At 43.2% G+C, this 11,167-nt stretch overlaps 1 protein-coding gene across 3 annotated transcripts in view; it reads right to left on the bottom strand.

The window, feature by feature from the left end:
- The window catches only part of PDGFRA (platelet derived growth factor receptor alpha), a 36,621-nt gene that overhangs the window by 21,023 nt on the left and 4,431 nt on the right, over positions 1-11,167 (bottom strand). For all 3 annotated transcript variants that reach the window (XM_031056556.1, XM_031056517.1, XM_005415493.2), the window contains 4 exons: positions 5,767-5,827; positions 4,148-4,462; positions 1,133-1,396; positions 332-462 (listed from right to left, as the gene is read on the bottom strand). In XM_031056556.1, the coding sequence (XP_030912416.1) occupies positions 332-462; positions 1,133-1,396; positions 4,148-4,462; positions 5,767-5,815 (759 nt within the window). In that variant the 5' untranslated portion in view covers positions 5,816-5,827. The remainder of the gene's footprint in view (positions 1-331; positions 463-1,132; positions 1,397-4,147; positions 4,463-5,766; positions 5,828-11,167) is intronic.

Here is an 11,167-nt window from a genome sequence, read left to right as displayed (position 1 = left end):
ACAGATGCCCAACATACCTAGATCTTTCAATTTTCACAACATTTCTTTTTTTTGCAGCAGCAGCAGCACAAGACCTGAGACACAGCATTACTTCCTCAGCCATACATCACCTTCTTCTCATGCTTTGCTTAGTTACTAGCAGCAAATTTACCTTTTGGGACTGACTTGCTTTTATGGTAACCTAAAATTAAAAGAACTTACTTGGTTTTCTCTCCTCAGCAGCCCTCATTCAGATAAGAGAAGAATATTTTACAACCTCACTTGCTTGCCAAATAAATAACTAGAAATGTTGTGAAAACAAAAAAAAAAAAGAAGAAAGAGAGATATTTACCACTTTCCCAGGGTAATTCCACTGTAAATTAACCACCTCATTGTCAAAGACCACACAAGTTACTACGATAGTCTCTCCTGTTTTGTAGACAGTTTTAAGAGCTTCAATTTCAACAGGCAGCTGTGAAGTAGCTACAAGAGAGAGAGATCTCATTTAATTTTTAAAAGATTACAATTTTCACATGGTGCAGTTTCAGAGGAAGATTTCCATTTCAATTCCTCTACTGAGGAATCACCTTGAAAATTCATGAAAAGTACTGCTGATCCATACTAATATAAACTATTTGTATTTAAAGCATGAACTGCATAGGCAGTTCAATCTCACAAAGAAATGATCTACAAATAAAATTTCAATTAGAGGTTCCTATCTCAAATCCCCCTGTAAAAAGGCTTTGGGTATAAAAGCAATTTCCCATTTTGCTAATCAGTGACTGTCTTTGAGAATTCCTTGATGGCCAGGAAAAATGTTTTCAAAATAATTAAATCAATATGTTTTTCAGGCTACCCAGAGTTCTACAGTTCCAGGCCACTGGGAAACACCAGCCTTTTAAGTTGTGTTTCAGCAGCAAATAAATTGAAAATATATGGACTACAAAACATTTTTTGATAAAGTTAGGGACACCTTATTCTCATCAAAATTGTAAGTAAACTTGCAACTAAGTAGCTGACAGTACTGCCAGAGGAGCAAGGAGCTCATCATTGGAGAAATATCTGATATAAACCCATGATGCTGGTGCTCTAACAGTGTGAAGAAAGAACACAAGCACTTTTTTGTTTTTTAAAAATGAATATAAATAAATACCTCTTATAATATAGATGAGGAACTCATCAGACTTGAACTCCACACCTTTAACCATTGTTTTGCACGTGTATGAGCCTGCAGGAAAATTCCCTATGAAGCCTTGTTTGGCGTCATATAAAGCATGCACAGACTTGTCTAAACTGTTAACTAAAGTCACTTGAGCCTCTGGGTCACTTGTCCGACAAGGGATAACTGCAGGATCACCTTCTTCTACCAGGATGAACTGGTCTTCTGGTATAGAAGGAACAAAAGGCATGTCTGGGTCTGTAAAAAACAAGAGGCAATCTTACACTGTCTTGTTTGCAGCAAGTCCATGTACAAGCATTGCATATCAATGACCACTTATAAGTGAAACGTGCACAGTTCATTCTCTCAGTGTTTCAGATATTGCAGGTAAGGTTTGCTAATTTAATGTGGAATCTCATTTTAGCTACTTGATGTGACATGTAATGAAACATTTCTCCTAAGGACAAAACAGGAAAGGGCTTAGGTTCCTTTGTGACAATTCAGGATGCAAAATGAAAAATACAAAAGATTCTCCCCTCAAAATGTTAACTGTTATTATCCAAAACTCACATGATTTTAAGTCAGATTTTTTTCACCTTTTTTTATGAGTAGCTGTCTCCTAACCAATATATAAGCAGGGGGTAAAATAAAAATAAAATAAAATAAAAATTCCAAACACTTTCCAAGTAAAAAAAAAACAAGTTGAAGTCAGTCTCATGTTGTTTATGTTGAACACCACTAAAGCCACATTTCATCAAAAATAGTTCAAGGTACTTATCTTCATGTATTTCTAACATGTCCAACATTACACTTATGAGACATAGTTAATTATGGTCACAGCATGTGGTTTTCAAAATACAGTATTCAACTAGGAAAAAAAGCAAACAAGGACCTGGTAGTTTTATTTCTTTTAAAGTCAACAAAATACATGCCAACTTTCCTATCCAGCCAATCCAAAGTCTGAGTTTAAAACATAATTGCATAACATTATGCATAAAAAGCATAGCCCTCAAATCATCTCCATTTGGCCATTCAGAATAAACAAATAATCCCTGCTAGCCTGAAGCTTCTGTGCAAAGCTTTATAATAAAATTTAATAAATAGAAATCCAAATCCCTCCAACAATAGACTTTCTGCTGCACTGGCAGGCTCTTTGTGGCTATATTCCAAACACAGCGCTCCATCCCAAAAATGCTGCCAACTCCATGTATTCATTTTCCCACTGTAATTTAAAACAGAAACAAGATTCACCTAGTTTGGTTTTCTATGTGCTGTTAGTGAAAATAGGATATTGTGTGAAGTCCCAATGTAATCCTCCCTGGCTAAAGTGGGTTGGTGCTACCCATTGCCCTCCTAATTCATTGCAGGAAAAACAATTGTAAAGACAAAGTTTATAGTGGAAACAGAGACATTCTCTATAATTTGGAGAAAAGGATAAGTTTCTGCGTTTATGACATCTTGATGGTTAGCAAGTGGAAAAAATTACAGGGTGTCTCTGCCCTGCAAATCTGGTAGGCTGATGTCTAGAGGCTTTCGAAAACCAAACCAAAAAGTCCTCTTGAAGAAATCTTCCAGCTCTTGCCTTTATATTCCTCCACCGGGTGAGTTGCATGACTGCTTAACATTAACAACATCTTCTGGTAACTTGGTTAGAGCTGCTTGGATGTTGAGATATATGTGCCAAAGCTGGCAGTATCCTGCTCTGCAGAAACATCTTGCTTCAAGAACGAAGGCAAACACTTTACATTTGTTGTGGCAAATGGAAAGTCTTGGAAGAATCACTGTTCTTGAATCATACACTGTCAACAGCAAAAACTTAATGCCGCTGCAAAATAGCCTTTAAAACAAGTCCTGTTATTGCCTCCTGGCTTTTTGCCCTTTCAGATCTTCCTTGCCATTGCAGATGTCACTCCTTCAGAATATGCTGCAGTTTCACAGGATGATTTGCAATCTCTTCTCCACTCTTTTGTTCCCTGTTCAACATGTTTGTTGCAAATCCAGTGGCTTGATCTCTTCTGGCCCTGCAGTTGTGACCCTCACCCCTGAAGCCCAGCCAATGCTGAGGAAACATCCAGACAGGGCTTTACAGGAGCAGCCAGTCGTGGCTCAGCCTTCGGTGCCTATCTCAGCTATGACAATAAAGATTCTCATCCCATAGAGATTGTGGAAAGCCTTTAAGCTGATTTCCAGTCAGAACAAGGGAGTGGGAGGGCAAAGCTGGAAATAGGCACTTCCAAAAAGAAGGGATGCCATTTCTTCTGAGTCCAACAGCTTTCCACCACTAAAGAGAAATGCAATGCAGGGCCTGGGAAGGCTGTGTTTGCCTTGAAAATTACAGGGCACTGCACAGTAGCACCATGTGTTTAATCTTGTGTCAGACTGGCCAGCAAGAACACTTCTTTCCCCTCCCTCTGACAGTCACCTCTAGGACATCTCCATTGCTTTACACTTCCCAGGCCCTGTCCACACATGAGCTTTTTGCAGTTCTCAGTTAAAGCCTAATTCAGGTTAAGAACAGGACGTAGCCTTCCTCATCTGGCAGCAGCTTTAGTATCATATTTTGGTTTGGTCAGTACATACACTGGTTTGGTCAGTACACACCCCAGGATATCCACCCGAGTGCCCCCTGAAAAGCCTGGAATTTCTGTTAATCCCCGCCTGGGAGCCAGGCAAACCTGAAGGCTGGACACACTCCCACAGATGAGCTGACCTGGCCATCAAGGTCTGCCTTCCTGTCCCCTGGTGGTCAGAAGACCTCAGCTCTAAAGTTCTGAGGTCATCACTCTTCTTGAGAACCCAAACTCTTATCAAAAAGTGAAAACCAATAGAAAGAAAGAAGAACATCTGTGGATGTACAGGGGCTGGACTTGATTTACACATGATTTAACCCTGGGGTTATTTCTCCTCCTCGGATAGTAAATTGCCACCAGAAACACACCTCTTCTGAACATCCATGGTTCACCTCTCCCACCCCAAGCTCCAGGCACAGCTGTGGCATCCCCCACTTACCAGGCACGTAGATGTAGATGTCCTTGCCTTCCACCTCACCATCCTCCACCTGTGTGTGGTTGTAGTAGCAGACATACAGGCCTGTATGGGCGGCCGAGGCATTCCCTACTTCGAGCACTGTCACGAAGAGGCCACTGTTGTTCTCTTCGTGTCTGATGTCTATCCTGTGGTTTCCCTCGGTCACTGGGTACTGCCAGCTCACTTCGCTGTCTCCAGAGCATTTGAGTGTGAAATTGGAATATAGCTGTACCACCATTTCATTCCTATTGGGAACAATAGTTGGCAGAGGAAGCTGGCAGAAGGTTAGGAATGGTCCTGCAAAAAGACACAAATAAACAGCACGTCAATACACAAAACAGCCTCAGCACAGGGATGTGAAAGGAAGCAGAGAGGGTCCAGAGCAGCTTTCTTTTCTGACTGCTTCAGACCTGCTGATGTCCCAGGAAATTTGCCCTGGTTAAAAGCCAAAGCTTTGCCGGAGGAATAGCAAATGGCTTTCCTTTGAAATGTTAAGTGTTTGCTTGCTCACTTCTGTTTGTCAAATCAAGAGGCGAAAGACAGACAGAGGTGAAGTTAGAGATAGCTCCCAATCCACACCACAGCTTTCCAGCCCTAAGCTGTACACAGCTCTACTGCAGACCAGTGAATTCCACACCTGGAGGAATGGGTCAATGGCTGCTGGGTCACAGGCATTTCACACCTTCTTACAGCCCTGGTCACAAAACCAGCAGTCCTGTCAGCTTTCAAGCAAGCTCACAGCTGAAATTTGGAAACCACTTCCCAAGACTAAAACCTGCATTTTACATTTGACTTCGGTTTCTACAAAGGGCCAGAGCAAGAGCTTGTACATCAGGTCTGCCTCTAGCCAAAATGTACAGAAGGCTTATAGCCAAATAAAACTGCAATTCACTGAACTAGATGTTGTAGATGGAACTGGTTTTCAGATGCAATCTCCAGTTACAGGCTCAGATTTGCAAGTCTAGGTAATTTGCAGGTGGGTTGGTGCAGGTCCAGCTGTCAGAAGGAAAATTAGAGGATACAAAACAAGGAACTCACCAAGGAAATATGTTTGTGGTTCCAGTCTACCAAATGACCTGTACAATAACAAGCACCTAGGCCCACTGAGTGAAATCGGCACTCTCTGCAATAAACCAGCACCAGGAATCCAGACTGTCTTTGAGATAATTTTCCACTCCTGCCCAGAGTTACCATGCTCTAGGGGCCCTTTCTATATTTGGCACCCTGTGGGCCAGCCAGCCCTGCCCTGCCATCCCCACCGGTGCAGCAAAGCCGGGATGCTGGGCGGGGCGGGATGCAGGGAGCCCACCCAGGCAGCCCGACCGGGATCCCGGGCAGAGCGCTGTGCCCGCGCACTCACACCGCTCAGTGGGACGCTGCGGCAGCCCAGGAGAGACAGGGCGGCCGATAGGGGCCAGTGAAAGTACTGCCTTCTCAGTAGGGCTTGTCATAGCCTGCCGGGGGGAAAAGCAGAAAAACCAGGCCTGTGACCAGCCGGCAAGCATGTGGCATTTGTTATTGTGGGCAGAATGAAAGTGAGTTTAAACACGGATTGACGAGGAATTAGGGATGGGGAAGCTTAGAGGATTGAGGAACATTACCTGTGAGAAAACATCCCAGGATCAGGAATGCCTGTGGGTAAGTACCCATAGCTGCCAACAGCTGAAACAGAAAGAAGGCAAGAGAGAGACAATTAATGGACTGACAACTGCATAAGAGTTAGCAGAACCCCTCTTCTGCAGCACCCAAGTGCAGCTTCCCATCACTCCACACAGCGCCACGAAGAGGAGTGGCCCAGGGACCCCAATTCACAGCCACAGCCCAGCGAGACTCATGCCACCTACTGCCAAAGGTGCGTGTGGCCACAGACTGATCACAGCCAGATGAGACACCACGACCCCTTCCCCCCACTGGCAGTGTAAGGAACCAAGTCCTGGTGCATCCCCTCTCCAACAGCCTGCAGGCTGCTCTGCTCCCACTGTAGCCTCCGGGACTGAGCCCACAGAAACGCCCCTGCACAGAGGCAGCATCCTCACAAGCACCAATGAAGATGCAACATCTTCATGCAGTAAGTTCTGACCTTTCAGCTGCAAGCAGCTTTTATGGGAGAAAAAGTACATTTTTAAAGCCAATCTTATTACAAGTAGTACAATCCTGAGTGATATTTTTGTTTTGCCATTGTACATATGTGTATATATAGCTTACAGAACACAATGTAATACAATAGTGCTTATTGCTTATTTAGCAGGAATTCCCTTGATCGAGAGACACACTATTTAAAACACATGCTGAAATTTTCTAATGAAATAAATCCATTACAGACTGTAGGCCAGCAGTGCCATTCATGGAGCATCTATTCTCCCCAACAGTGCAGACAGTCATAGATCACATGCAATTATTTCAGCTTTCAAACATAAAATCCTAAAGCATCTGTCTTATAGAGGCAACAATAGCAATCAGCATCTATGTAATTTTTGTGCCTTGTAATGACATTTCTACATAAAACCCTCTAGCAGCATGCTAGGTAATTTCTAAAGGAGAAGATCCTGCAATCCCTACTCCCATTGAAACCAACAGATGCTTTGTTGGTGACTTTTAACAGCAACTGGATTTGGCCCATATCCAATATAGAGAAAAAAACCACTGCACAGAAGAGCCCGTAATTTGAAACACTGATGAAGGAATAAAATAAAGGATGGTGTGCCAAGACAGGGACTGTTTTTCAAAGGTTCTGGGGAGTTTCTATTAATCCTCTGGTATTCAGTTCCTGCTGCTGAGATATGAAAGCACATAGGTGCATCTAGTTATTACAACTGTGGCAGTGCCATATGGGAACTAAATTCTTACAACACGCCAAGGAGTGTTTCTGATCTAGTCCTGCTTTTCTCCTGCAATGGGTGGAGCAGGCAGCACCCCTTTGTAGAGCAAAAGAATTTTATATTCAAACATAAAAGTCTCAGAAGAAGGATTAGAAGAGTACCTGCCTCAAAAACATGTACAAACACCTTCAGAAATCCAGCGAACAATGTTCCAGCAGAGACAAGGCATCTTGTCTGCTTCTTCAATTAGCAATAATTGCCATGTGTTTATGTGTCTGTCTCCCATCAATAACAGACTCTTGGATATCAAATAGTTCCCTCAATTTCAGCCTTTTTACTCATTTTTATCACATTTATACCCTGCATTTTTTTCTAATAAAGTAATGCTCTGTAACTCTTTAAAGACTCACCATGGTCTGCTTTATTGATCTGACTCCACAAGACAATGTTGCCCCACTTCTGCCAAGTTCCCTCCCTTTTCTGACTGAAAGGCAACTCTCTCCCCCCTCCTGTGTTGTTTTGCCAGACTATTCAGTGCAAGTGATGCCGCAAAGGAGGAGGAAAAACAAAGCTAGTTCATCTCTTGCACACCAGAAGCTCTGCTGAAGTGGATTTGTTGCAGAGTTGTGTGTGCAAGTGAGGACTGAAGCCCAACAACAGAAATACAGGTGATGGCATTTCCAAAGTGCTGCTTTGAACTTGCTGTCTTGGCTGGGCTGACACGGAAATCAATGAGTGTCTCAATGTAGCATTGCAGTTTGAAAACACAAGGACTTAACTAAATTTGCTTTCTCCATCTGGCTCTTCTTTCGCAACCCAGAGCTTTGATCTTTACCCAATGACCCGTTAATCTCATCAAGACCCAGAGCAACACTTCTTCGATGTGAAAGACAGGATAATGTACTAAGGATTCACATCACTCATACTCAAAACCTGTTTGGATTCAGTTACATCACGCATTTGACTTAAGAATGCTGGTGCCATCACCAGCATACCCTCACACATACATGCCGGGCTCAAGGTTTAACACAGGGACTATTTCACACTTATGGGCAAGAGAGTTTACTCATTCCCAACACCAAGCAGGTACACCTATCCTGGGTTTCTATATTTACAATCACATACACCTTTTTAGCTCCTTTACCTTCCTTATGGCAGACCAGTTGTCTTTGTCCCCAGTTATCCAAATCTCAGCCCTGGATAAATACCTCAGGTTCAGTTCCTAACACTGGTCTATCAATCCATAACTTGGTGCAGCCTTGCTGAAGCCAGTAGGTTTATGCAAGCTGAAACCCAGTATTAGCATGACCCATACAATGTGAGTTTGAGCAAACCTTGTTTTCTTGCATACTTAGGACATTGCTAGCTAAAATAGAAGCACGGGTGTGTATAGTAAAAGCAAGGTAATGCCCTGGCAGATTTGCCAAACTCTTTGCAGGGGTTTGCCCTGGGTTGGACAGTCATTGAATTTACATGGATTTTGAAAGGTTCTGACTGAAATCCTGGCATCTCTCTTGTCGCTTTCATGGTTAAAAAAAAAAATAAAAAATCAGAAAACTAATTCTGAAGAGCTGTTATCAGTCAGGAGTCAATTTTCCAAACACTAACTTCCAAGCACTAGCTTCCTATAAAGAAAGGTTTCATTGACTGTGCCGCAAAAGACAAGGTAAAATCAATGTTCAGAAACTCAATGGAAATACATGCTTAGAAAATTACGATATTCCTAGATGAGTGCTCTACACGACCTAAAGAGAAAGAACGGAGCGGCACCGAGAAGAGCCAAGGGTAAATGTTATTTTCATACTGATGTGAATCAACCGAAGATCTCTTTCAAGACAGAGAACAGCCCATCATCTCCCGAGAGCCGGGGACTGCAGGGCTGATTCCCCCCCACCCACTGAAGTTCGCAGTGGCGGCCGCAGGATGGCAATGTTGATCCGAGCTGGCCAGACACATCCCTGGTCCGCAAAAGGCTGCGCTGGTCTCCAGCTGAGCCGCCTGAACTGGGTCTCCCCGATCAACTTAAAATTCAAAATCCCTGCGTTTTTAATTTCACGTGATTAAAAACCCAAAACGAAATGAAACAAAACCAACAAAACAAAAACCCAACAACAACAACCAGAAACAAAAACGCAAACAAACAAACAAACAAACAACAAAAAAATCCAAACCCCAACAACACACCAACACTGGTCCCATTTTCTCTGTATTTACATAAGTGATAGGAGAGTATTTGGATTGTAAATCTTGGCATGTAATGATATGATTATCCTTGTTGTGAGAGGGCTGGGTAATTTCAGTCGTGATTTTGTCAGAGTGGCAGTCTGTCCTTCTGGGAAAGCTGATCTTTTCCAGGAAGAGCTAAGGCCAGCCCAAGAAAAGATATTTCTTTCTTGTGGTATATGTCACCAGCTGAATGTAAATGTTCAGACAGGACCTTCTGAAACATTTCTTGGTCCTCAGTTCCCAAACTGCAAACTCAGCTCTCCACAAGAGCAGTGCTGCCCTGCAGCGCTAACATGTGGGTCTGATGGTTTTGCTGGGGAGAGGCTCAAACCTCTTCAATGAAAAAGACTGGCATAAATATTCTCCCAAAATGAGGCTTGTTCCATGGCCCTTTACAAATACTTGAATCCAACATAGCCTGTACATAGAAAAACTATGCCTCAAGAAAAACCCAAGGAATAGCCATGCACCAAGGGTAGCCCAGTGCTAGTCTCCTGCTGAGTACTTAGTGCTCTGCAGGACACAGTGAGGCTGCCTCCCAATGAGCCTTCTAGTCAATCCCAATTCTTCAGCCTAACCCTCCAGGACAGAGTCCCTCAGTCTAGGAGCTAAGGGTGGTGGGGGAATTGCAAAGCCTAAATTTTCCATTTGATCTAAGGAGGGTTTTCCAGACTGTCCCAGAAAACAGGGGGAAAACAAACAAACAAACAAACAAACCAGCTAACACTTCCAAGTAATACATCTTCCTTAGGTTCTCAGAATCAAATCAAAGAACACCTCAAATCACAGCTTAAGTGCTGAGGAGCATTGTGTGGAAAAAAATATCCATCTCAGTTGACCACAAGAGCTAGGAAGTCTAGCTAGTGCAAGCTTTTCCCTTGGGCACCCACACAAAGCTTCATAGGCTTGAAAGAGATGAGTCAAGCAGGAGGGCAAGGCATCAGGGAGAGAAAGGATCATTTGCTTTCTTGTTCGGTTTTTTTTTAAATTATCAGCAATTCTCACCACCACCGGGAAAAATCACCTCTCAGAAGTCATTCCTTTGTCCTTAAGTCTTCAAAGGTAAAAAAAGGAAACATCTTCTATTAAAAATTTTAGAGTTCATGTACAAAAGTAGGTACGATTGTAGTCACGATGAAATGAAGAAGCAAGCAAGGTAAGAATTATATAAAGTTACAGATTTCAGCCTCCTTTTTTGACCAACGAGTATAGCTGGAAATAATCTGTGAGGTCTGGGCTAGGCAAGACTTTCTGTCTATATATACTTTACTTCAATCCTAGCCCAATGCTGTAGTAGAGAAGAGAGGTATTTTATTCAAATATTTATTACTTCCTGCTTTCTTGAAACCTAATACCTATGTATTACGCTCAGAGCCACATGAAGATTTCCCATACATCAACAAACTAGTAACAGCAAAGATGGCCCCAGCACCCGACGGCAGCTGGACTGGCACACCTCCTGCCCTCAGTGCCTGAAGAGGAGTACCAGAACAAGGGATCTCATTTAAAAGTAGCAGCAGAATGCCTGCAGGCTGAGAGAGCTGGTTTGCTTGTGGACTCCTAAATCCCAGTGTTTTGTGAGGTCTCATTTTTCTGCAAACTTTTTTTCCCTCAAGCTTTGAGGTTGGCTAAAGCGCTGTTTAGCTGAGGGCCATTCTAAAACACTCATTGTTAACTAGAAGCTAAACCCGGAGTCCCTTGCTGGGAGATCTTTTCCTAGCGTTTCTACACACAGAGTTAAAAGTCGGATCTCCACAGCTCAGATTTTGATAAGACGATGACAGAGAAATCTTTGATGCTTGTCTCCTTGCTTTGATCCTGTGTCTTGTCCCATCTAAGGACACAGAGCTTAGTCAGCCGAGCTGGGGCTCCAGCTGGGCCCTACATCGGCCCTGGGAGACGCCGAGACGTAACAAGCCATCCCGCTTCCCCCGGTGCGCCCCGTCGGGGAGAGAGC

Source organism: Geospiza fortis, unplaced genomic scaffold (genome assembly GCF_000277835.1).
Source record: "Geospiza fortis unplaced genomic scaffold, GeoFor_1.0 scaffold40, whole genome shotgun sequence".
In the NCBI taxonomy this organism is placed as follows: Eukaryota; Metazoa; Chordata; class Aves; order Passeriformes; family Thraupidae; genus Geospiza; species Geospiza fortis.
This window is presented reverse-complemented; position numbering and strand designations above follow the sequence as displayed.